The sequence below is a fragment of the Sceloporus occidentalis genome, unplaced genomic scaffold (genome assembly GCF_023333645.1).
Source record: "Sceloporus occidentalis isolate IW3139 unplaced genomic scaffold, rSceOcc1.0.p SCAF_1, whole genome shotgun sequence".
Lineage (NCBI taxonomy): Eukaryota > Metazoa > Chordata > Lepidosauria > Squamata > Phrynosomatidae > Sceloporus > Sceloporus occidentalis.
In genome coordinates, this window is record NW_028316981.1 from 164,481,300 (window position 1) to 164,507,954 (window position 26,655).

Genomic DNA, 26,655 nt, shown 5'->3' on the forward strand with positions numbered 1-26,655 from the left:
ATCAACCAATTCCATGTGCTTTTTGGCATTACGTTAGACTTTAAATAGATGAATACTGGATTCATTTACCATCAGTATCATCATCATCATCATCATCATCATCATCATCATCATCATTTGGTGACATTTTCTTCATCAGGCCAGTCTTATGAAATCAGAATGCTGGACAACAGGAAAATGGGAGAATTGCCTGAGCTAAATGGAAAGCTTGTCAAGGTGAGTGCACAGTCATCTGTCTTCTCCCATCCTAGTGGATGGTACAGTTTGAACAGATTTCCACAAACAAGTAAGAGTCATACAACTGGTGCCATTGATCCTTCTAATTCTAAAATGGGGCAGCTGCTACAGACATCTGTAGTATTAGGATGATAATCCATTGAGGGAAAACCAGAGAAAGAAGGATCCAACAAGTTAGTTAGAGGTCACTAGTGAGTAAGAGGGCAGTGCTTCTGAAGGATGGATTGCTGCTGACAAGTTCGATCTGCAGGGCTTGATCTGCAGTGTAATGGCAAACAAATTTAATGGTTGGCTAATAAATGCATCTGAAGCATGTAGATCTATCTACTCAGTGGGATAAAATATGCCAGATTAAAGAGCTGGGTTTTCTGAGTTGCTCAGTGGCCAAAAAACAGCTCAATTTAGATCAAATTAGCATCTCTCAAGTTTTTGGACCAAAGGCAAACCAAGTAGGAAGCAAGGTAGGGCATGGCTTGCTATCATTTCTATACTCCTCTGTTAGTGATGTTTAGTCTAGAAATGCCAGCTAGTTTCCCCAGCTTCTTTCTCCCACTTTGCTTTAAAAAAAAAACCCTGCTGAGACTGCTTTTTCCCCCTTGTATATTTCAAAATATGTTTTCTACTCAGATGGAGAATGAGGCTTCACTATGGTAGCTTCTCTTTAGGTTCAAGAGTGTTTAGAAAACATAGATGTCTTGTTAATAAGGAAAGCTCCAGATAAATGCATTGCCTTACAAGAAGCCTTTCCTTTTTGTTTTGGGAGTTGGTGATTAGCATTGTACAAGACACATCCAAAATTTGTGCTTTCAGGATTTCCACTTATCTTGAGGATGACTCACATCATTTTTTGATGATTACAAGATTGAGTGGCAACTTGTCTCTCCGGTTGGAAATTGCTGCTTGTATGCCACAAGTAGGACTATTAGATTGGTCCAAGAATTTTCAGTGGAATCTATTAACACAGTTTAGCCTGGCAAATATAATGTACCATAGTTGGATCAAGTGATGTACATTCATGTATGAAGTAGCTCTTTAACTTGAAGCCTTCCTGCATTTCTCTTGCAACATTTATTTATTTATTTATTTATTTGGAGTATTTATACCCTGCTCTTCAGCCACAAAGGATCTCAGAGCAGCTTACTTTTTTATATATATATATATATATATATATATATATATATATATATATATAAAAATTAGACAGTTCCCTGTCCTCAGACTTATAATCTAAAAAGACATTGAAACAAAAGGAGAAGGGAATGGTGGTGGGGAAGGAATCGAGTTCATTGTTATTCTCTCTCTCTCTGGGGCCATGGTCATGCCAGTTGGGCTGGAGGGAGGGCTTTTCTTCTTACTTTGGGCTAGGCCCGATGAAGCTGTCCTGCCTCTCTCCCCCATCTGGATGATGGTGGATGGGCTGGAGGGAGGGCTCTTCATCTTACTTGGGCTAGGCCTGATAGAGCTGGCCTGCCTCTCTCCCCCTCTGAGGCTGGATTAAAGTGGGTGGGCTGAAGGAAGGCTCCTCATCCCACTCTGGGCTAGGTCCAATGGAGTTGGCCTGCTTCTCTTTTGGTTTCATGTGCATGGCAATGAGTATTAGACTTACGTCCCTCTGACAATGAGTAGAATTTGAATGTGACTTGCCTGTACAGTACTATGTGAAAATAAGCATGCTTCACACAATCCCTCAGTGTCAATGTAGATAGATCAAGTAAGGGTGCGTCTCTGGAACCAAAAATTCCACATCCTCATCTAAATGAACTAAGTCTCAGAATATGCATTGTAACCAATCAGAAAATCTTACTGTACCTAGAGTATATTTAGAGTGGTGTTCCATGATCGGCGGCTTCAGTATACAGAACATCAACAGCTGGAAGGCTGGAGGTGGAACAGGCCAGGGGACAGGATACTGGATATTGGTGAGTGACGTATGCAAATCTGAGATTGTTGGATTTGGTAACTTTTTGTAAAGTGCCTTTGAGGAGTTTGCTGGGGACTACCACAAGAGGCCTGGACCTAAATCCTATTGCTGGCCCCAACTGGAGCTGGAGTGTTGAATTCATTGTTGAATGGTAAGTCAACACTGGCATAGGTCCTACAGATAGTAATTCTGTTCTAGGTGACACAAGTGATTGGATTTAGGCAATGGAATTTTTAACTTAATAAAATGCTCTTGGGATGGTTTCAATCTGTTGCCCTTTTTGCGAGGCTGGAAAGCAGTTGTTCTCTACAAATCAGATGCCATGTGTGCTCTCCCCCCCCCCCCCCCTTTGTAAATATGCCTTAGTTCACTTGCATGGACCATGTTGAGCTGCATGCTCTATAAACACATTCTGCAGCACACCAGCACTCTGTTTGGGATTCATTGTCACTTGGAATCAATAGTGCAGGCAAGTGGGTGAGTTAGAAAGCATTTTTGTCCCTTCTGTATTGTATACTTTGAATCACTTGAGACCTGCTGGTTCTACAGGGGGAAGAAATTGGTGGGTCCATTGTCTTAAATTGGATTCTGTGTGCATTCATGTGTAATGCAATCTTGCCTGCAATCCTATACTACTTTACCTAAGGCTAAGTCTCATTGAATTCAGCAGTGCTTACATCTGAGCAGACATGACCAAGATTGCACTTTTGAATATTAAAAAAACCCTTGCCACCCTCCAGGCCTCTGTAAGGTTTTTAGTGTGATGCAGCTTTTGTCAATCTTGCCTTCTTTTGTACTAGTTTTAAAAATCATATTGCATATAATTATATTGTTGAAGATGTCCTTTTTTCACTTGACAGGACAGAAAAAAAATCATCCAAAATTAAGGATTTTGATATGACCCTTGGATAAGTTGAGGGTAAAATTTAGGGGCACGTAATGAAGAATGTAAAGGATGCAGCAAAGGAAAACAATGCTGAAGAAGTTACAAAATTCCAGCAGGCATAACTATTTGTACTCATACTAAAGGCTGGATGGATGAGAGAATATAAGGGGATCGTTGCTTCCAGGGCAGATTAAAAGTACAGTACTTACATTGACCCTTGCATAAGTCAGCTCAGGTTTTGGGGGTCAATTTTTTAACCTAATTTCTAGATTTATACATGAGTATATTCAGTATTTTTTTCCTACTAATTTTTCATTGATGTAAGTTATGATGGGTTTTTATATGCTACACAAATATGGAATTGGACATGCCAGGTCTCAGCTCGTATTTGAAAAAACAACAACACCAATCTTTTCTTATACCTATAGGCTTGAATTATGTTGGCACAGCTTGATACAATCTTAATGCTGGAGGTGGGGAATTGCTAGGATAAAATATAAGTAACAAGAAAGAGAGCCAGCATGGTGGAGTAGTTTGAGTGCTGGATTATGACTCTTCTGGAGACCAGGGTTTGAATCCCCACTGAACCATGGAAACCCACTGGGTGACCTTGGACAAGTCATATTCTCTCACCCGCAGAGGAAGGCAAAGACAAATCTCCTCTAAACAAATTTTGCCAAGAACCCCATGACAAGTTTACTTTAGGTTTGCCATAAGTCCAAAACAACTTAAAAACATGCTGCAACAACAACAACAATGACAAGCATGGAATAATGTATAACAGTATACTAATACTGGCAAGACTTAACTACTATGCTGAAAGGAAGTAATATTATGATTTTATTCTAAATTATTCTTTGTTCTGCATTTTGAATGAATATATGTATACACATGTGTAGCTGGCGGTTGTAAATCCATGCTTACAATTGAAGTGTTTGGGACGTATAGTTTTAATCCTCCGTATTCATTTTTCCCCATATCAAAGTTATTAAATGATTAATTTATAGAGGTCAGAGAACTACACCTTTAGGTGCATAATTGTGCATATTTTCATGCAAAGAAGAAACAGTCAAATTAATCTGGAAGCAAATTAATCTGGAAGCAGTTTACACAAGGTCAGATAATCAAACTAGACAAGATGTCATTCCTGCAATTAGCAGTTCCATAAATGGCTCTCAAAATCCAATAAATAAATAAATAAATATAAAATAAAATCAGAGGTGTGAATGGGTTAACACTTTGTCTCTCACAGCAGTTTTAATACACTGTGGTGGCAAAGAGTTGAAGCTTGCTATGCCTGCATTTACTTTTTATGAACCATTCACGGTATTGCTAATTGTTTCATTAGTGTTGTGTCTGGTACCTTAATTACTTCATTTACAGTATGTGCTGCCCTCTGTCATGGAAACTTGGAAGACATGGGGTTGGTTTCAAGCCTATATTTACAGGTGGATCCCTTTCTAGATCTCAAACAGCCCCAAACCTCTTTAGCTTCAGCAAGTGAGTCTTCAACCTATATTGTAAAATTTTTGCTCCTCTGGACTTAGTTGCTGCATCAATCCCCAAGCAGACTTAACCACACATTTCCTACTTTGTTCTAAAGGGTGTGCTGTTTCTGTCTTCTGCAGATATTCCAATGTCGGTGGGGATAATAGATCCCAGGGCAAACCCAACACAGCTAAACACTGTAGAGTTTCTTTGGGATCCTTCAAAGAGGACTTCTGTATTTATACAGGTAAAACAAGAATATAAAGCAAGTGCTTCTCAACTTTCCCCTCTGTGCTAGGTCCTGTAGCAGAGATGTGAAATGTTTTCCAGCTTGGCAGCCAAATCTTAGTTTTGTAAAAGTCTTGAGGAACACATTATAACAGTGGGTCAAGCTAAGGGACCAGATGCAGTACTGTACTTACAAATCTGGGCCTTTTCCCCACCAAGTGTGGAATGTTGTAAAATCTTTTTGATAATTTTAAAGATAAATCTATACATTATCTTCCCATAAAAATAGTATGTTCTGAGACTGTGCATGTATTATATCAGCAATGGGTAGCAAACACTGAACAGTAAGCTTGACCAATTGTCACCTTAAAGCAGTGGCGTTTGGAATCTGAGAGGTGCTAACTAAGAACAATGTTATTGGAGCAGCTGTGATCTCTTCCCTGCTTTCTTCTCCTGTACCTTAATTGACACACTTGAAATCCAGGTGCCATATAATATTCCAACTCTGCAGACCAGAGTGCTGAAGGACCACTCATTTATTTTTAATTTGGATATTTCTTTAAAATTTGCTTAATTTTCTGTGTAGCCTTCCTGTATGCTCCCACTCCCTTTAATAGGTCAGGAAAAGATTACATCTTCACCAGTCCTCAAATCAGAAACATGCTGGATGTGCTTTGCAGCATATACCTCTTGCTGAGAGATTACCAGGAGTTAACGCAGACTTTGGACAAAATTAGAAAAACAAGTGGCACCTTAGGTTTTCTCTGGATTCTGGTGTTTCACAACCTGTAATCCACCTTACTGGTTTTTAACAGTTATTGCTAATAAGAATTGGGACAATGCTTACCATGTTTACTTTTATGTGTGTGTAGGTACATAGTACTTATTCCTCTTTAGATCTCAGGTACATTGAAATATAATAGATTGAGAAAATAAAAACATTGTGTCATTTTTCTAGTTGTGATACTAATATTGTTCCTATAACATGATGAGAGAAAAACTACTCTGAGTCTTATGCCAACAGTAGGGTATAATCTTTACATGTTTATGATCTCTGCTTGCTGCAGCAAATAGTCCTAAGCCCATCTGATATCTGTTCTTAAACCTTGTTGAGAAAAATGTTACTCTGTTACACACCTTCATTTTATGAGCAACAAGCCTTTCTCTTGCATTTTGGCTATCTCTTTGCAGGTACACTGCATTAGTACAGAATTCACTATGAGGAAACATGGAGGAGAAAAGGGTGTGCCATTCAGAGTTCAGATTGACACATTTAAAGAGAATGAGAATGGAGAATACACAGAGCACCTGCATTCTGCCAGCTGCCAGATCAAAGTCTTCAAGGTATATCTATGCTTCAGCAGACCTGATGCATTTAAGATAGTTTGAAAAGCAAATCAACTGTTTCCTGAAACATTTCAATAACCGTGATGTCTCAGAACTTTAATGTTGAAAATGTAGTAGCACTTAAGCTCATTGCATATGAAAATAACCTTGTCTCTGCTTTTTCTGTTCTGTCTAGACCAGTGGTTCTCAACCTGTGGGTCATGACTCCTTTGGGAGTCGAACGGCCCTTTCACAGGGGTTGCCAAAGACCATAGGAAAACACATATTTGCGATGGTCTTAGGAACCAAGACAAAAATTATTTTCTGGTTGGGAGTCACCACAACATGAGGAACTGTATTAAAGGGTCGTTGCATTAGGAAGATTGAGAACCACTGGTCTAGACCCTTAAGGATAGTATTAAGATTTAGCTGCTAGTGATAAACATTGGCTGTATGTTGTATTTATTCTAAGCATGGCAAAAAAGCATTTTGGGGAACTGGAGTACACTGTCATGCCTAAAATGTAATTTATATATGCAGAATGTCAGGGATAATTGCAAACCTTAAAGTCATTTTTTGCATTGTTGTTCCATAAAATATGTGAACATTGACTTTCTAGACTAGTGCTTCTTGGGGCGGGGGGGGACGACAGTGTCCCCCTCTAATATGTCAGGCACCAGTACCTATATTTGTGCCCATTGGCAGCAACTGTTTCTTTCCTGGAAACATTCCGTGGACCAACAGCCAATGGCTCTTAGACTGGCACCAGTCCAAGGATCACCACCTTATGTAGCACTGCACTAGCTATTTTTGGAGCCAACACTGCTCAGTTTGGGATATATGCTTGGGAAATTGCATAAATATTTTAAATATTTTGGGCCAAGCTCACTAGGTGAGCAAATCTCTAGAAAAAATTTACTCCAGAAGAAGCTGAAAGTCACTGCAAAGGCAGGAGAACATTTGCCATCACCTATCTGTATCTTCTCTCTCACAATATCCAGTTATCTTACATTCCAAGATCCTTGTGGCCATATTGTCATGTAATAATGAACCTGAATGACTGTGGTCCTGGGTTGTCATTCATGAATAGCATGATCATGTACAACTGCCACCAAAGGAATCCAAGTGGGAGCAGCTGAAGAAACCCAGAACTCATTAGGAGGCAGAAGCTTAGTGATACATTTGAACTAGGACTCCTGGTTTATCACTTCCCTAAAAAGCCAGAATCTGAAGCCCAGGTTTGTACTTGGTTTCTGGTTCCTGGCTTGTTCGAAAGTGACAGGCTATGGTTTGGATGCAGTGCTAAACCTTTTCTTGTTGGTGAGATCCTGGTTTGTTTAATCACTGGTGTTAATGAAAAAAGCCAATCAGGAATGATTGGGGGGGGGTATGTACCTATACAGCAGTTCTGACCTATTCTTTGCAAAATTGGCCAGCACATGTGTGCAATTAAGATAAAGCTTGCATACAATGTGGGATTATTCCTTTCAAGAGAACATGACATTTTTAAAATGAAAAATGGTAAGTTGGGCTGATGTGATGGCTTGAGTCCAATTCAGAATATAATATCTGGGGACCATGGTAGATATGACAGTAGTGGATATGATGGGTAGATATGATGTGTTCTCTAAATATAGATCTGAGTGATTCATACCCATGTTGCAGTTGAGGGGGTTGAGTTTTAGAGCAAACTTTATAGGCAGGTGAGGGAATGTGAACCCCAAACCCCATCACTTACCATTTTGCACCTTCTGATTCTCGACCCACCATCAAGACATCTCTCCTATTTAAGCTCAGTTCTGATGTTGACGCTCATCTGGGAAGAATATTATCTGAAGATAGCCTGTCCTACACATTCAAACCTGACTTCTTTGTGTATCTGGGCAGATCAGGGTTTAAACGAATTGTCTGCTGTAGTTCATCATTCTAGTTTATCTTTGTGACTCCCTGAACAGTATTAATGCCTGTTTAGATATTGAGAATGCAGGCTTATGTGCATACCCCCTGTCCAAGGTGAGCAGGTTTGCTTCTAGGTATTGGGACAGATTCCAAAGCACTTGCCTAGATAAAAATCTAAAGGGTTTCAGCATGAGACTGCAGCGGGCAAGAGGGGCAGTGGAACAGGTTTTTCATGTTTTAATTAATTTCCAGAATGACCTTTGAAAAACCCTATAAGGAAGGTAGGTGCCACTCCCAGTTCACTTGTCCCCTAAGGGTTCTCTGACCAGTCTGATGCCCTAACCAAGATCCTCGGAAATGCTTCCCTTCCTCCCTTTAATATAAGAAAGAATGCAGAATTCATTCTTCTGCCTCCCCTGGTACCCTTCTGTTACCTGTGTCTGAGTCAGTTCAGGCACACAACAACAACAAAATCTGCCAAGGACTTTTAAAAAAACTTCCTAAACTCTAAAAGAAAAGCAAAAGCAAAACACCAGCCTCTAACAAAATTAATTCTGCTTTAAATCTCAAATGAAGACATGTCTAATGACTTAAGGAAACCCTTTAGAGGCCTTGCAAAAGAGAGTGGCCTTGAATAGTCTCTGAAAGACTCATCAGGAGTCAGCCTGATAGGCTGCTTTAGAGAAGAGGTTAAACAGCTGGGGTGACCCCATGAAAAAGGAAACTTTCCAATCTGAAGTCCTAGAATCCTTATAGGAGGAAGTGCTTGTGTGTCCATGTACATGTGTGTTCTACCCTAATATTATCAGCTCACTTGGCTACTACTTGAAAAGTAGTGCCTTGAATGAGCCTGGGACATCAATTTTTTTGTCATTATTTCCTCATGTCCTTTAAATACAGCAGTTGGAAGCAAGCTTGAGACTGATCCATAACCTCAGGGGTTTTACAGCTCCCTCCTTATTTTTGCCAGTTTTCATAGTATTCTTAGTATTCATAGTATGCAACCCTTATCAACTGAGGCATAATTTCTGTGGAGTTTTGACTTCCTGTATTCCATGCATTAATTTAACTGAAGTGTATGGTTTCCAGCCCAAAGGAGCTGATAGGAAACAAAAGACAGACAGAGAGAAGATGGAGAAGCGAACTCCTCATGAGAAGGAAAAGTATCAGCCTTCCTATGAGACTACAATTCTTACAGAGGTAAGGCATATATGTATCATGGTATCCAGGATGTTTTGTTTGAACAAAATACTTTTTAAAAGAGGTTGAGGGGGGAGGAGATCTTGACTGCAAGTAATGTGCTAGCTAATGTTTCCCTAGCAACCAGGATTATAACATTTTCACCAAGATGCTGCTCCTGTTTAAAAAAAATGAATTAGAATTGCCTGACCACTGTGAAGGGCACCTCTGTTGTTTACAGCCAGTATTGTTCAGCAAGTAGAATCTCAAGACTTGGACCTAGGGCCAAATGATAAAAGAGTATCATTTTTGTACGTGGAAATAGCTACCATTGCTAATTCTATACACTCAACTCTTGTATAACAGTAGTACTGTGCACATGTTAAACTCTCCCTCAAAAATCCACTCGCTCATGAAGGTTTGCTTGTGCTCAGTGTCCTGTTTCAACAGTGTTTCTGGCATCTGTGCATGCAGCATTTGCTTTCCATTGCAACAGTCTGCCAGGCCATCACTCCCTGATGTGAAAATGTCACACTCCTAAATGTCAGCATTCCAAAACGTGAGAAATGGGTTGGAGCCCCACACTGATAAGCTTTTAATCAGGCTGGACTCACTATCCAGTTAGAATCTATATGCCACTCATGCTGCCGCGATGAATTGAAAAGGATGGGAAAAATTCATCCTTTCATCATTCTTCAACTATCCTATCTGACATGTGACTCTAGCACAAAAGTTGATGCTTCCAAATGTCATAGCCTGGGTGTACCATCTTGATAAAAACAAAAGAACCATTCAGTTGGGTTACTCTTCCTGAAATCTCCCCGAGTTGAGAGTGATTGAAGTTGAGGAGAGGACTTTGATGTTAGACTAATTTTCAGAAACAACCTTGTTTCCTGTAGCATGCAAGAAATTACAGCTTTGGCCCATGTTTATATGCATTCTGTGGCCCAGCCTAGAATAAGCAATAATGCTTTAAAGAAATATGTGTAATTTTGGTCAGACAAAATTAGATGTGTTCTTTTCTGTTTATCATGATATAGAGCAGAAAAAGTAGAAGTGAAAATATACTGAGATCTAAGTTTATTTGATAGCTAAGAGCATGGAAGAGGAATGGAGCACCAATCTCCTACACAGACAGATCCATTCTCCTTCACTGTTGGAATATGTATTTCATTCTCATTCTAGCTCTAAACCATTTCCCTCCAGGCATCTCCTATATGCTTTCAAATGATTCTCCACAAGCATAGAGGTTGGTGATCATCGAAACACGGAATATGCACTTCATATAGGAAATTCACAGAATCTGTTTCCTTCAGTGGAAGGATCCTTTTGCTTCAGAAGCACTGTGGTGTGTGTCCAAGTAGTTCACAATTATTTTTTTTCCTTCCAGTGTTCTCCATGGCCCGAAATCACTTATGTCAATAATGTGCCATCCCCTGGCTTTAGCAGTTCGCACAGCAGTTTCTCTATCAGTGAAGGGTAAGTCTAGATAAAAAAGGTAAAGGTATTCCCCATTGACAGGGTTGTCAAGTCATATCTGACCAAGTTTAGTGGGAGTTTTTTCTTCTCACTATTGGCTAGTTTCCTCTCTCATCTTTTTGTCGGTGTATTTGCAGCTATAGTATCCTGTCATGCAAAGTTGTAGAACAAATTGCTGACATTTTCTTGCACGGTTGGCCCTCTGTATCCATCGATTCTGCATCCACAAAGTCAACCATCAATGTCTTGAAAATATTAAAAAAATAAATACCAAAAAGCATGCCTTGCCATTTTGTTTAAGGGACAACATTTTACTATGCCATATATATAATGCAGACTTGAGCATCCATGAATTTTGGTAACCATGGGGAGGCCTGGAACCAAACCCCAGCAGAAACCAAGGCCACTGCACCTTTTAAAAGAGCTGGCTCTTATCTCCTACAAAGATGTGGACAGAGAGAAGAAATGCTGTTTTTTCCGCCTCTGTGTGTACTCCCTCTGTGGAAGCATGAGCAGAATTTAATTACCCCCTGTTTCCCACTCCTCCCCTTCCCTCCAGTACAAAACGACATTCTGTTTGCCTGGTGACCACAGGGTTGGAATTAATGACCTATAAGAACCCCTCCAACTCTGAAAATCAAAAATCAACAAGTCGTGATAAAGGATTAGAGCACTATTGCCCTTAACCTTTGTTAATACTAACTCGGCTTCTCTCTTAGTAGCAGGTCAGGAGGTAAGGTGTGTAATGACATCAGCTTTGATTGCTGTTAAGGCCAGTAGGAGAACTGATGTTCAAAGGAAGGGCTGAAGGGGGAATAGAGGGGTGAGCCTGTGCCATATCTGTACAAGCCCTGTGACAACATATGCAAGAAAATTCCTTCAAATTTCTTGACAAACATAGAGAAGCAGATCTTCACTGCTTCCTTCTCCTTTCTCTTTCTGATACTAGAAATGGGTCTCCAAATCATCAGCCTGAACCTCCTGCTCCAATTACAGATGTAAGTCCTATTTAGTATTTAATGTTTCATTCCCTTCCTTTCCCATCCTTACTGTTGGATTGTCCCTGAACTAGTTTATCAAAGTGAACTTCTGACTGATGTGGTTTCAGAAGGTCACATGTGGTGATTCTTGTAACTGGCCTACGTACCTAAATCCACTTCAGAATAATAACGTTATTAGGACTAACCATAATGTCACACAATCATGAGCAATCTTCAGAACTCTTCATCAAGCTAGATAGTAATTAGAGTGTGGGAAGAGAGAACATTTTAAACAAAACAGGAACCATAAAACCTGCATTGGTCAAGTATTTTAAGACGAAGCAGAGGAAGAGGTTCCAGACCACTTTAACTCGGCTCCTAAGCTTTATTGTTACACTTGGGAGGATGGAATGGGGAACCACACAGGAGCTGTTTTCCCATTTTTGAAAATATAACACCCAGCATTTATCTGGACCTTATGTAGTCATCATTTCTCTTGTTACAGTAGCAACCCAATTTCTTTCTCATATAGAACCTCCTACCAACTTCTACACCTCAGGAAGCTCAGCAGTGGCTGCACCGGAATCGCTTCTCAACTTTCTCACGGCTTTTCACAAACTTCTCAGGTAGGAGCAAAAACCTCATCCTGCTCTGCTTTATCAAAAGGAAGGCCTTAGCAGCTTGATTCCTCAACATCCTTGTCACCCACTCTGGCAATGTATTTCTGCCATCACCATCCTCCACTCCCTGAGCCTCCCAGAAATCTTTTCAGGATCAACCATCTGAGTCTGGCAAAGCTCTATGCCCTGTGGTTCACCCCCCCCCACAATGACTTAGGAACAGCTTTCTGCAGTGAATCTGCTCCTCTTGTTGCATCTCAGATTTGCCACAATCTCTATAGAAGGACTTGAAAATCAGTGCTTAAATTATGGAGGAAAGGTAAAGAGCCCTTAGGGAAACCCACAATTTCTACCGTCTTAATTCTCACCTGTATAGCCAAATCATTCTTCCTCCCCCTCCCCCCAATACCCTCCTAAACACAGGTAAGGGGTCAGAATCTCTTTACTCCTCCATCTCAATTATTTGAGTGATGTATAAACAGCAGTAGGGAAGCCTCCTAGGCTAGCTGTTTGTCTCCTTTTTTGCAGGGTTGGCATCTGGTGTCTCCAAATGTGAAATTCAGATAGACCCCAGGGGTAGGAACATGAGGCCTTTCATATATCATTGGTCTGTAGTTCCCATCATTCATGACCATCAGCCATGCTAATGGGGGGCAGGGGCGGCTATTGGAAACTGGAGTGCCACCAGAATTTCAGAGGTTCCTTTCCTCTTCATGAGACACTATTTATGTACAGTGAGCCCGTGCCACATGCGGGCTCATTATAGGCCGCTTTCAGCTAATGCTGAAGCCGCCTGGGAAAGGGGAGAATGCACAACGTGTGTGAGCCCAGTTATATCTAATAGGGCTTGTGAATGGTGTGCGCGCGGCTGCGGGCCAAGCACAACTCCAATGGATATAATGGGGCTCAAGTATACGCACATTTTGCTTTACACGGGGGGGGGGGGGATTCCAGAACGCATCCCCTGCATAAAGCAAGGGCCCACTGTAGAATTATTTTTTGTGTGAAGCATGGCAATTGTCCTATTGAAACAGATCTTTGTTCTTTCCCTTATTTACCTTATTTTAAAAATCCTAGGGGCAGATTTACTGAAATTGACCAGAGAAGATGTCATACAGATCTGTGGCCCTGCAGATGGCATCAGACTCTTCAATGCATTGAAGGGGCGGTGTGTATTATTCAGACTAGGTTTAAATGGTGGATTGGGTTTTATGTGCCAGATGGTAAATGAAAATAAGATTCCTACTTCCCTAGTGTTATTCTGTTTCATATTTATTTTTTGGTACTTGAAAAATCGCTGACATATCTAAGGCTTTAGTGAAAAAGAAGAAAGAGAACCTTTTCCATAGTAGGAGATCCTGTAATAAGATGGGATGTATTGAGGGAGAACACTGATACTTGCATTCTAGAAATCTGAAACTCATACTTCAGATCATTGGATAGGGCTAGAAATTAGAAACATGTTTTCTTTCATTCTAGAAATTGGTTTGGTATGGGCAAATGAGAAGACCCTTTTAGTTTCTTCATTAAAGAGAGCTTGCTTCATAGTTTCTGTAACCATTCTTTGTGAAACTTAACCTGTAACTGTCTGTTTTTGATCCCACTAGAACCTTTGGATTTCATTAAGAGACTACTTAAGCAAACTGAAATTTCTTGAATTGTTACCTAGTCCCCTAGTGAAAAAGTATGAATACTGACTGGTACCAGATGAACAAGAGTCAGGCTTCTAACAAGGGTCAGCAAGAGTCTGTGCTAATACAAAACCATACCAGTGAGTTAATGTACCAATTTTGATGGCTGAGATAGTGCTGTGAGGGCGGGGGTAAGTGCTCTGGGTCCTCCTGACCCTTGCTAGAAACCTGATTTATGCCATACAGACAAGGCTCAAAGAAGAAAAATGAGGGGTGGAGGCAGTGCTTTCCCCCCGGCCTTTCCCCTGACATTAACTGATTAAATATTTTCTACTGCCATTTGCCAAACTACAGAGATGGGGATGTTAAGGGAAAGCACAGAAAACAAAGGGAGGAATGGAAAATTACAAGGAGTAGAAAAGGGGCAGTAAGGGTATGGAGAAGCAAGAGGAAGTAGAGTTCAGTGGTTGGAGAAAGATTAGGAAGTGCTCTAGGGAGAGTGAGTCACCCCAAAAATGGGAAAATGAACCCATGTTTAAAGCTTCACAGAGATCCTCAGTAGCAAACCAGTCTAGCGTTGTTACTTGATAATGTTGGCCATGAAACTCCTTCCTATCCCTTTGCCAAGTACACCATCATTTTCTTTAAACCCAGTCAGTACTTTTCTTTTCTGTCTGCTTGTTTCATGGTGCTAACATGAAACAGTTATACATATGGGAGTTGGGAGGACTTGCAGGGTGAAACTCTAATAGTAAACTGGAAATCTGGAAAACACTGAGATGCTAGTAGTTTATATTTGTCATTCAGAAAAACATGTAAAGATTGCAAAATAAAGCGTCTTCAGCCAAGGAGGAGCACTTGATCCTTGAGATTGCTTTTATAGAAGGAGCAGAGAACGTGTGACCCACCAGATGCTCTTGCACATCTGGTCCCATCAACCTCAGCCACTAGTCCAAGTGCTGGGAGTTGTAATGATGATAATAATAATGTAACCCGCCTCTCCTACAGGATCAAGGTGGCTTACAGCAGTAGTAAAATACATACAATATAAAAATCTAATTGAGGAATGTCTAAAGGTCTGCAGAATTCCCACTATAGTTTTGCAAGCACTTACATAGATGGATGATTTTCCTGTGTTTTGGAAAGGGTTCAAAGTTCAGTTGGAAGATAACATATGTGCAAGACATAGTCTATAGTACTGTGGGACCTTGATATTTAAGCCTCCGTGGACAGCAAGCCCCTATTGTGCCCAATGGCGGTGCGTTCCCCTGGCCATACTGCCATTTGTGACAGCCCCTGTTGTCACCAGTGGTGGCGCAGCCATGTGCACATGCCGCCATTAAGGACAACAGCACTTGAGCATCCATGGATTTTAGTATCCACGGGGGGGGGGGGGGGCGTTCAGAACAGATCCCCTGTGGATGCAAAGGTCCCTCTGTATCTCTAGTTAATGTCTCTTGAGTTGCAGAACAGAGGCAGAAGGCTGCTGGGGACCTTGAGAAGCTGCTGTCAGTTGAAATAAATTACACTGGGCTAGATGAGCTAAGAATTTATGAACAAAACAGCTTTGCCCATTCATTTATCTCATTCTCTATTCTCCACAAGTAAAATAGAAGTTTATAGCCTACCCAGAAGTGCAAACAAAAGCTTGTTGAGCATTTTTGTTAACAATTAAAAGTAGGTGCTAGCTTCACAGTTTTAGAATTAACAGTGGTGATTCCATCATCAGGTGAAATATCAGGGCACATTATTCCCAGCAATGTACTATTTTAGAATGCAGGTTGAAGATTGCAAGCATTAAAAAAAAACCAAACAAACCTAAAGCTTACAAATGCCTTTTCTTGTTTGTAGCATCGTAAATGATGCAAAATAAAACGTTACACTTTACACATTCAGCCATCTTGGTAATACAGTGGGCCCTTGCCTTACGCGGGGGATCCGTTTTGGACCCCCCGCGTAAGGCGAATTCCGCCTATGCTCAAGCCCCATTCATTTGAATGGGGCTCGTGCGTGGCAGTGTGGGAGCATGCGGGGCACCACGGGCGCGCACCCCATTCATTTGAATGGGATGCACCGCCCCATGCGCTCCCCGCGGCTTGAGCGCATATGCTCAAGTCTGCATAAAGTGCGCCTGTGTATAACGGGGACACACTGTACTACATAAAATGCACTGAGAACGACCCATTTTAATAACAGCACCTAAAGCACAATTTAAAGCACTCTCAAGAGCCATTTTCACATTTCTATTAACCCAGAGAAGTTCACAACTACAGTTGTGTCATTGAACCACCTTTGGTGCTCTAGGAATTCTCAGTTAGCTCCCCTTATGATCCATTTTCTCTACTGCATAACCACATCTTTGTGAACCCTTCTATCTATTAACTCTTTCTTTTTCTCTCCCCACACTTGTTCACTACTGTGGATTAGCACCCTCGACCCTTATCCCCACTTTTTGTTTTGCCCTCTGCATTCTATGTTTTTCTCTTTTTGTCCTTGTATCTAATAGGGCATTACCTGCACAAGCATATCATTCTCAGCACCCCAGTTCAGCACTCCCATTCTTCTTTTGTCAGCCACCCTTCCACACCACTTCTCTCATCCTCTTCACAGAGTTTAGCTGCATCAGCACACATAGTGTGAAATGCAGGTGCTCTTTGCATGTGTGACTTACTATCTGAAATACATGTGGAGAAAATGGTGCACCTGTGATTCTGGAGAGATGAGGAACAATGCAACAGTAGTGATGAAAGCATTCCTTTAAAGCCCCCCCCCCCAATTTCCCCACCCTTTAATGGGTTTTTGATGGTCCTTTGCCCCACTGCTTATGTTTTTTGTAGTTGTGCTAGAGCCACTACACTGTATTGTACTGCACCTCCCGCACTGCTGGAGTAAAACTAGGAGGCCTGTGCTGTTGGGAGTAGAACTAGGAGGCCTGGCCCACATAGGAAGAATCTTTGCATCCTTCCTGCACTGCTGGAGTAAAGCTATGAGCCGTGGCCCATTTACAAATAATCTTTGCATGGCTACCCTGGAAACAGAACAGTTGTGCCATGGAGTGTGCTAGGCTTCTACTCAGAACTTCTCACATTATCACACCCCAGCAGTGCTGGAAGGGGCTGCACTGTAGAAGTATCCTTGCAAAGAGGCGGGAAAGGCCCATAAATAATTTTTTAAAAAAAGATTTTGAATTTCTTTAGGGAAGGGAAGCAAACCGATAAGACCTCAAGTGTTATATTTTGTATGCCTGATGGTAAGAGTGAGCCAAAAATTTTAGCTGAAGTGCTGGATGAAAGTTAAAATTATTCTTGATTTAGAAGTGTAAATTAATGTGTTTTGATGAGTTTGTTTACTCAATACCTCCAAACTGTTGAATATATAGTGAACTGCTAAATAGGTTGCTATCTATTTGATTTAAAAACTTCCTTTACACCAATTATGTTGTTCCAAGGTAGGGGAGGGGGACAATAGAATTGAATGGAAAACATCTGGTTATTTATGTCTAGCCTTGTGGTTGGGAGTATTCAAATGCATAGTCCTTCCTACAGCTCTTTAAAGAGAAACAGTCCTAGGAAGGATTTTGCCATGTTCTTCTCTGAAAGTACAAATTGGCTAAGCTCAGTTGTGAAGTATGTTCCTTGCTAATAACTCTGGAATCCTGACATCTTCCTTCCTTCACAGGATGGTACGGCCAAGGCTGACCATCTATGTTTGTCAAGAGTCACAGCAGTTGAGGGACCAGCAGAAGCATGAAGATGGGGATGCAGCAAATAGTACTTTCTTTGGTAAGGGCTTCAGGAAAGTAGAGTCTCTTCTCTTTCCCTCTCTCTCAATCCTTCACTGTTCCCCCCACTCTAATGGAACACTAGTCTCTTGTAATGGGACAATCTCTTCAAGGTAGCATAATGCATTTGGCGCTTCATCATCCAGTTAGCTTAATGCAGGTATGGGGAACTTTTCAACCCACAGGTCAAAATCACTTTGAGAGAACATATTTATCTAGTTCAATTTATTTTATTTATATTTTTACCTTTAGAGTCAAAAATGAAATAGAGTTAAAATAATGTACAGCTGTTAGCTCCCTCCTGAATATCACATCCCTTCAGGTATTTAAATGCACAACTTATAGCAATCCTACAAGTACAGCACACCCAATTAAAAGACCTTTCTGTAACAGCCAGTTAACAGCTGAAAGCCTGTGTAAATAAAACGGCCTTTGCCTTGTGGCAGAAAAAGAACAGAGGGAACCAACCAAACCCCTCATGAGAGGGAGTTCCATATCCTGAAAGCAGTCAGTGAGAAAGTTATCTTTTATGTCCTTGCCAAATGAAGCTCTTGAAGACCATATTCCAGTGTCAGTGGTGGAGGAAATAGCATATTTTAAATGAGAGTTCTTACCAATAATTAAGCCTGGCATGAAGGCATTTTAACTTTCTAGAATAGGGGGGGAAATGCAAGTGAGAGTCGAGACAGGATTCAGTCTCAGAAGACTGAGGTTCCCTAACTGTACCCTGGTGCAAAAAAACATGAAATGGTTCTAAGAAATGCTGTAATGGCTCCTGAAACAACTGTTTAACTGATTCCAATAGATTTCAGTAAATAAAACCATTTTTAGGGTAACACTAATTGGTCTGGTGGCACATTCTTTTTTAAAAAATCCCTTCAATGAAAGTACTTGTAAATCTACAGGATATAGGCATCATCCTAAATGAGGCATTCCACTTTTTCTCTCTCTTGCAAGAAAAAAATGTCTGTTCTGAGATAGTACTCACTGTGGAAAAATCCATGCATAATCTAAATACTTTTTTCTCTAGATCTATTTTTTAAATTCATGTATAAATTAATGCAGGCTTAGATGCTGATTAAAACTCTTAGAAATACAATTAGAAAATGTCTTTTTGAGTGACAGTCTTTGATTAAGTAGTGTTCACTTGACAGTTTTTAAAGTCTGTGGAAATATTCATATCTTAGAGACTACAGAATCTACTAGTAGTTATAAGATGTATTCAAGGAAGCATTTAGTGGCTATACCATCTTGTGCATTTGTTTTTTATCTTTTTGAGCAGTGCTGCAAAGCTAAATCTGCTTCTGATTGCTTCAGAATCTCAGGTGAATGAGGTGTTTAGAACTGTCAATAAAAGGAGTATTACATTTCTCAGAGAGCTAGTGTGGTGTTGGACTGGGATTCTAAGAGGCAAGGTTCAAATACCCAATCAGCCATGGAAAGCCACTGTGTGACTTGGGGCAAGTCATATCTTCTCTCAACCTTAGGGTTGACATAAGTCAGAAATGACTTGCAAGCACACAACAATGACAACAACAACAAGCATTCTTCTATATATATTGCAGTTTAAGATGAGGTGCTTTTAAGTCTTGCATTTTCAGCTCCAGGTTCCTCTCCAGGATTTACTGAGCTGCTTGTTGTATTTTTATTTTATTTTTTGCTCCCCTTCTACTCACACCCCCGCCCCCCGCAGTCGTATCGCTTATGGTCATCCTAGAGATCTGCGCTTCGTTAACTATTTTTTTTCTGCAGTATACCATGCCATCTACTTAGAGGAGTTGACTGCTGTGGAGTTGACAGAGAAAATTGCCCAACTTTTCAGCATTTCTGCTCAACAGATAAGTCAGATCTACAAACAAGGGCCTACAGGGATACATGTACTTATAAGTGATGAGGTAAGAGTGCCCTGATGGTCTGTAGAAAGGGTAAAAATACATTTATGAGATCAAAGCTTAATTTGATCTCTTAAAACTACAAAAAATGTACATCAACATGATCTGACAGTTACTAACTGTGCTCAGTTCATACTTAGAAGATATCCATTACAATCAATGGAACTTTGGTTAGATTAGCCTTTCCTAACTTGATGTGTTTTGGATTACAGCTATCATTAACACAAGACAGAATAGTCAATAGTCAAGAATTCTGGGTGTTGTAATCTATTGCTATGGAGGACACTAGGCTGGAGAAGGCTGTTTTAGACTAACTGAACCCACCCTCTGCCCAATTTCAGTGGGTCTGTTCTTAAGTATGACAAAGTCTCCATCCAGCCCATTGGCGGTTTATAGACTGCCAAAAAGTGGCGGTCTGGCTCCGCCGCCGCTTGCAGCGTCCGGGAGATGCAGCCTTTAAACGGCGCGACTCCCGGCTGCTGCAGAGAAGGAGCGCGGAAATCGCGCTCCTTCTCGGGCCCCGGAAGAGGCGCCGCAAGTGCCAAAGGGCGCACTCGCGGCATCACTTCTGGTGCGCCACGTGCGGATGCAGAGCGTCCGTTACGTCAATATGGCGGCCCCCATGTGGAAGGGGCGCTGCCATATTGTATGTATTCCATACGTACTAGGGTTAGGGGGGTGCGGAGGCACCGCCCCTTCTTAACCCTAATACATATGGAATACATATTTTTTGGCGGTGTGTAACCCGCCATGGTTTCCAAATGAAAACTTATTCAGAAAGGTTTGCCATGAACACAGGATCTACCATGTTGAAGGTGTCTTATCGGAATCTTGCTTTTTCTTGGAAGCTTTTTTGGAGTACCTCAACAAAAATATCTTTAATAGTGGGCAAGCATCCCTGAAAGATGGCTTGCCTTCCTTTCCCTCTAAAAGTGCTGAGTAATCTTCTGCCTTGTAAAGTCAGTTCACCAGTTTCAAGTGTGGACCAGGCCTGTGTCCTGTGTAAGCAGAATATGTGTCACTAGACTGGGTAGACCAGGTTCACTAGTATCTCCTTCAGATTGCAAGCATTTTGGGGTTCACCTCTCAGAATCAAATACAAAATTGGGACTTGGGGACAGAAATTTACCACCTGCCTTCTTTATGCCAGTGGTCATAAACCTTGGATCCTCCAGATGTTCTGGGCTTCAGTTCTCAGAAGCTCTTGTCATTGGCTGTGAATGAGGCACTAGGCGGACTTGGCTTCAAGGCAGACAATGACAGTTCAGAGAGGCTATGTGGGGATTAGAAAGTATAAAAAGCAGGAGAGCGTTTTCTGAGAGAAGGGAAACAGGATTGACAATTGAGCGTTGATAGTTGGAGGACTCAGTGGAGAGTGAATGTGTACTTGTTGCCTGAATTGATCGAAGGGCAAGATCTGAATATCATTGAATATCATTATATAGTTGGAACTCAGTACTGGAACTTATTAAAACATTCACTATTTTTCAGGATATAATAAACCACCTTAATGCTCCTATTTTATTAACTCTAACTCAGACTGTCTTTCTTCACTCTGAATCAAAGAATACCAAGCTAACACACAAACATGTCCACACTGAGGCCCAGTAACCCAGTCTAAGAAAGGAGGGAAATTGGGGAAGCAGAGTGAGTGGCAGGATTCTTTAGTGTTGGAACTGGGAGAAGGGATCTGCCACATATATTTGGTGGTACAGTCTCTCTGAACCATGTCTGCCTACCACCTCCCTCACACTGACCATTCTGACTAGGACTTCTAGGGGCTGAATTCAAAACACATAAAAGACCTGAATGCTTGAAGACCTCTACTTTAAACCACAAACAGGGCATTTCTGTATACCTCTACAGATCTATCTTCTGTAACCTAATGTAGTTTTTTGAAGTTAGATTCAAAATTGTCCCTGAAGAAATACTTAAAAGCATACACAGGCTGAAACACATTGAGGATTTTTTTAACCAGTAAAAGAAAAATATTGGAGCATCTTGATATGTATCTCCAGTTTCTCCTGTGGATTTTATTGTCTCCCCCCCTTCCAGTTTTTGCTTCTTTCACCTTTTTTCCTAAATCATGTCTGAATTTATCCAGTTCAATAGGTTCAACAGTTGTAAACAGTTGTATGTTGGCCTACTGAAATGCCACAGTAACATACTTGAACTGGGGGGGGGGGGGGGGGGTTGGGGACTTGAAAGCCTTCCTGGAGCTCTGAACACTCTGAACATAGGCACATTGAATATCCAGGAACCAGGAATCAGTAACTGTGGTCATTCCCCAAATTTGGATTATCTTTGAGGATGGTAGAGTCTCTGTCAGGAGTGGTTTTTAAATGGAACTTGGATGAACATCTGAGAGGGGTGCCTTTGTTGTCAATTACTGTAGTAGCAGAGGGTTGGTCTAGCTGATTTGTTGGGTAAAGTCCATCTCCTCAATTCTGTAATTCTAGATACAACTGAACTGATTTTGAAGGAGTCTTGGTTTGAAGGAAAACAAAGCCCCAAGTATATTAGCAATTTGTATCCAGATCATCTTTGTAGGGAACTCAAAGAAAATTTGCTAGAGTGATTGGGTAAACTGTCCATAAATAGAAACAAATTAAATGAAACGAAATATGGTGGCTGTTGCTTTGGAAGTTAGGTGCCAGTCCTATAGAAAGTTTTTAAAAGCCTCTTTTCTGTCATTTGTCATTATAGCTGATTATTTCAATAGTAGCAGCTTATGTGTTGTAAGGATATGAGGTCTTTGTACTTTACTCAAAGCAAATGTTTTACTATGAAAATAAGGAGGATGTTATATCTTATATCTAAAAATATTACAATTCTCCTTTGTAAATGAACAGTGCCAGATCTCTACAGCTTCTGTTTTTCATTCCTGCTTTTAGATGATACAGAACTTTCAAGATGAATCATGTTTTGTCTTGGATACAATGAAAGGTACCCATTTACTCAATACACAGTACTGTATGTTTTTCAGTTCCCATATCTGCTTTTCCTTTTCTTCTGGAAAATACAGATCTTGACCCCCACCTGTACCCCCTGCAGTGTATCATAACCAGTACAATGTAACCTATACAATGCTTAGTCTTCCATCTGTTTCATTGGGGCGTGGGTGAAATACAGCAGGGATGTACTGTACCTTTTTTATATAGCCAGAGCCTGATGGTGCTGTGTTTTCTTTGCAGCTGAAACCAATGATAGTTACCACATCATCTTAAAATAGTTGGAGAATTGAACAGAACTTCTCTCGCATACACACCTTCGTAGCCTATTTTGGCATTTGGACACCAACAGAGACCCACACAAGCAAATGAAACTCATCTTGCAACCACAGCATGTTGCCTCCTGTTAGGTGAAAATCCTCTACTATACCACTGCTGGCATGCAGTAGACATCAGTCATAAAACACGCTGCTGCTGTTGCTTCTTGTTCATATTTCAGTGATACTAGTTACACACAGTGGCCTGTTGAAATTGCCACACTGACCAGGAAAGAAATTTTGCAATTATGCACAATGATAAGGAGTGGCCAGGGGATGGGGGAAGATAATAAAGAGGCTGCCTGCCAAAAGCAACTGGAACAATTTGATAGATGGCAACTTACGTTGTGGTGATGGATCTCTGGACAGTCTTGGAACTGAATGTCCATTCTGGGAAGCCACTTGATGGCCTGTCTCAGTTTTTCAAGCTTTTTTGATGTGTACCTGGCTATGATAGAGCCATGGGGATTTCCGGGTTTGGGGTTTTGTTTTGTTTTGTTTTTAACCAACGTGAAGTAGAGACTTTGTTCCTACTTTGACTTTTTCATACCTTGTTTTAGGTGACAGTGTATGTGCATATGCATGTATGAGCACTCTGTGGCTGTCTTTGTTTGCCAGTGTGCTAGGAAGAATTTGTGGGATTACTGCATTGCAATTGAAGAGACTTCAATTGTGAAAGAAAAAATGATGAAGTGGATGTTCTAGTGATCCTCTATTAGAGAACACTGCTTTCTAAGATGGAGGAGGGGAAGGAATATGTTAAAATTTTCTGTGGCTGGTTTAATTTCGGATATGTAAAATTGATATAGGTTTTGAAATCAAATCCTGCTGGAAGCCATAGTAGTGTTGTCCAAGAAAGGGCTCATATAGCAGTAGCGTACACTGCTTGTAGAAAAATGGTGAAAGCTCCATGGTAATAAAGAGACCACATATTTGTTTCCAGGACACCAAACAGTCTCTAGGGTAAAGGCATCTGAATCAGATGCCAACATTGAATTTCCTGAGCCCTGGAAAGAAAGGTGGGGGGAACACTAGCAGCTTCAGTGGTGATTCCCTAAAATCATAGATGCGCACAATATACTTGAAGGATGATGGCAACTCCACCCTGGCCTTTCTAATACTCCCTCGCGAAATGACAAATCTCTACAAGCTGCACTTCATGTGTCACAGTGATATTATGTAATGCATTGTCAAATCATAATAGTTACTGCAGTAGCCATGGGGCTGGACACTGATGTAAGATGTGCTTAATATATGCCAGAAAGTTGGGAGAAGTAACCAGCTTTAATTTTCTTAAATGAAACCTAGTTAAATATATTTCCAGGTGCACCAGAGATGTTTTACCATTTTTGCATGATGCTTTTTACAAAAAGGTGAAGAACTTTTATTTAAATAATACTGGATTTAGTGTGTTGCCTCAAAGGAGGCAGTGAATTGGGTCAGATTAAATTGAAGTGAAATTAAGTTAAAAAGAAGAAGAAATCTTGATTGATAGTTGTGTTCTGCTGCTTTCAAGCAGAAGCTAAACGTGTTAATTTTCATCATTATATGTACAAACATAATTAAGGCGAACTTCATTTTCAGACAGACTTTAGAGAGTTAAATTACCTTTGGGGGTGCCAACTTATAACTGTAGCACAGCCCATCTAGAAAGACACTGGATTTTGTTTAGTTCAAGGAATATCAGTAAAGCAATCAGCAGTTTGTATACACAAGCAAAATGAGTGTATCAGAGAATCAGTAGTAACCCAGAGAAAGTCTGGAAGCCATGTTTTATCCAGATAATGACTAGCGTGTACATGGGTATGAACTGTGGAATCTGTGCTGACAGTTGACTGACAAAGATCCCCACCCCAGTGAGCCATAAAACTGAGCAAGCCTCTTTCCTGTAATAATCGAAGATGGTGCATGGCAAATGACAGAGCTTGTGTCACTGCTGATGTTTTTGAGGTATAAATTCAGGCACTGAACCTATACCACATGATCTTGTTCAATTAAAACATGGCTAATCTAACCATGTGTCCATTCACTTGTTCCTTCCTTCTTTCCTTTCCTTCCCTCTTGCTGCATACAGCTTTAAAAGAAAGTAACCTTGTTCTTTAAAGCACAGTTTCCAGTGAATTAAAGTGTTCCTTTCAAGCCAAAATATGAAACTAGGATCAGGCTTACGATGTTGACTTTTGAGATGGCCACTGCTGTCCACTCTAGCTGGATGGTCCACAGTATGTAATTCTTCATGCACAAGTGACAGCATAATTTTTACACTTCTCTCCCCTTCCACCCACCCTGTGCTTCAGAACCATTTTGAGTTTGTGTGTGATGCTTGTTGGGCACAATGAGGATAGCTTACAAAGGTTGCCATTCTCCCTGCACTGTAATGGTTTGTCATGTATATTTTTTGTTTTGTTTTGTTTTTCCTAAACCATTGAATGAAACGATGAACTCTAAAATGACTGAGTCTTTTGTTGTGTGGACTCTTGTAAAATTGAACATAAGACTTGCTGACCATTACAAAACATGCTGCAGTGCTTAGTGGTGCCATGGAAGATGTGAATCGGGATTTCATTGTGGGGTCTTTTTTATGGGAGAAGAAAAAGTGAAACTATGCATACAGAGATGCCATATTTTGGGTCAGTGGTCTTTTCTATGTGTATTTACACTGTGTGTGTTAGGACTGAAAAACTACACTTTGATCCTTTTCACAAGTCATGTGTGACAAGACAGGGTACATGTGTCATGCTTTCATAAACTTTGTTTCATTCTTGCTTTCGTATTGAGATGTATAATACCTTCATCTACTATGTACATCTACTTACAGTTATATCACTATAAATGCATGGAGTTGTTCAACAGACAACTTGAAAGCACATACACACCCATCATATTTTGAGATGGAGTTATTCAATACAAGAGGTAGATGTACCAAAAAAAAAAAAAGAATTTCTGGGTTTGGTTGTTCTACTAGCACTAATAATTTGCTCTTTGTTTACTTTTTTTATTGCATAAAATAAGTTGGCTTCCACTGTTTGTTAGTCACTACTCTGCCTTAGCAGCTTTAGTAAATAAATGATTCATTTGATTTTCTTAGTAACTTAAACAATTTTAATGGAGGAGAAATTCTTTTCAAATGTTGATGAAAGTTTTGCTGATACAACAGAAGGTTTCCTGGAGCTTGCATTAAGTGATGTATGAAATATTGCCATGGTAAGTACAAAGCAGTTGCTAAATCAAAAATTCCTCCAGAATGGGTTTTCCAAAATGAACTAAGCCAGTGGAAAAAGAAAGCTGCATAGTTGCTGTATCTTTATTGTGAATGTTAAGTTGGACTCAGATTTTTTGTACAGTCTGACTTACATAGCTGGCAAACACCTCTACATTAAACCATGAACCGACACTGGTACATATTTTGTTATGCTCTACTTCAGGGCTATAGTTGAAGGTAAGAGGGCCTCCCCCACCCCAGGAATATTCAGGGGGCACCTCCTCGAATTTTTCAGTTTCATTCAAAATATCAACAATATTTTCTTCTTATAAAGATACAAAAAGAAACCATGTAGGAAGTGTTATACTCAATAAATAAGCTTTCCTTCAAATGTTTGGGTCACTGAGTATGAACAAACTAGAGTGGGTGGCAACAAGAACTTGGCACTTGTAAATTTTAGTAAAATAATTTTATAGGTTAAATTAAAATGCATTCGGATAGCATTTATTTCTGGCTTTCCTCACTGGAACAAGTGTATGTCTGTGGCAAGGTGTGGGGTGGGAAGACGATGACGGTGAAACCTACCGGAGCAGAGGTAATAGGAGCAACCAAGTGGTGTTAGGGGGGAAAGTAAAGGT

General features: G+C 40.5%; 1 protein-coding gene across 2 annotated transcripts in view; it reads left to right on the forward strand.

Moving 5' to 3' along the window:
- The window catches only part of TFCP2 (transcription factor CP2), a 53,346-nt gene extending 26,913 nt beyond the window's left edge, over nt 1-26,433 (forward strand). The window contains exons 3-15 of one of the 2 annotated variants that reach the window (XM_089480704.1): nt 140-216; nt 2,051-2,156; nt 4,673-4,779; nt 5,952-6,104; nt 9,075-9,185; nt 10,555-10,643; nt 11,593-11,641; nt 12,156-12,249; nt 13,321-13,411; nt 17,553-17,656; nt 19,408-19,550; nt 22,442-22,493; nt 22,742-26,432. In XM_089480704.1, coding sequence (XP_089336830.1) covers nt 140-216; nt 2,051-2,156; nt 4,673-4,779; nt 5,952-6,104; nt 9,075-9,185; nt 10,555-10,643; nt 11,593-11,641; nt 12,156-12,249; nt 13,321-13,411; nt 17,553-17,656; nt 19,408-19,550; nt 22,442-22,493; nt 22,742-22,779 — 1,214 coding nt within the window. In that variant the 3' untranslated portion in view covers nt 22,780-26,432. Of the gene's footprint in view, nt 1-139; nt 217-2,050; nt 2,157-4,672; nt 4,780-5,951; nt 6,105-9,074; nt 9,186-10,554; nt 10,644-11,592; nt 11,642-12,155; nt 12,250-13,320; nt 13,412-17,552; nt 17,657-19,407; nt 19,551-22,441; nt 22,494-22,741 lie in introns of both variants that reach the window. The other variant, XM_089480712.1, reaches the window with a different exon arrangement.
- The last annotated feature ends 222 nt before the right edge of the window (nt 26,434-26,655 follow it).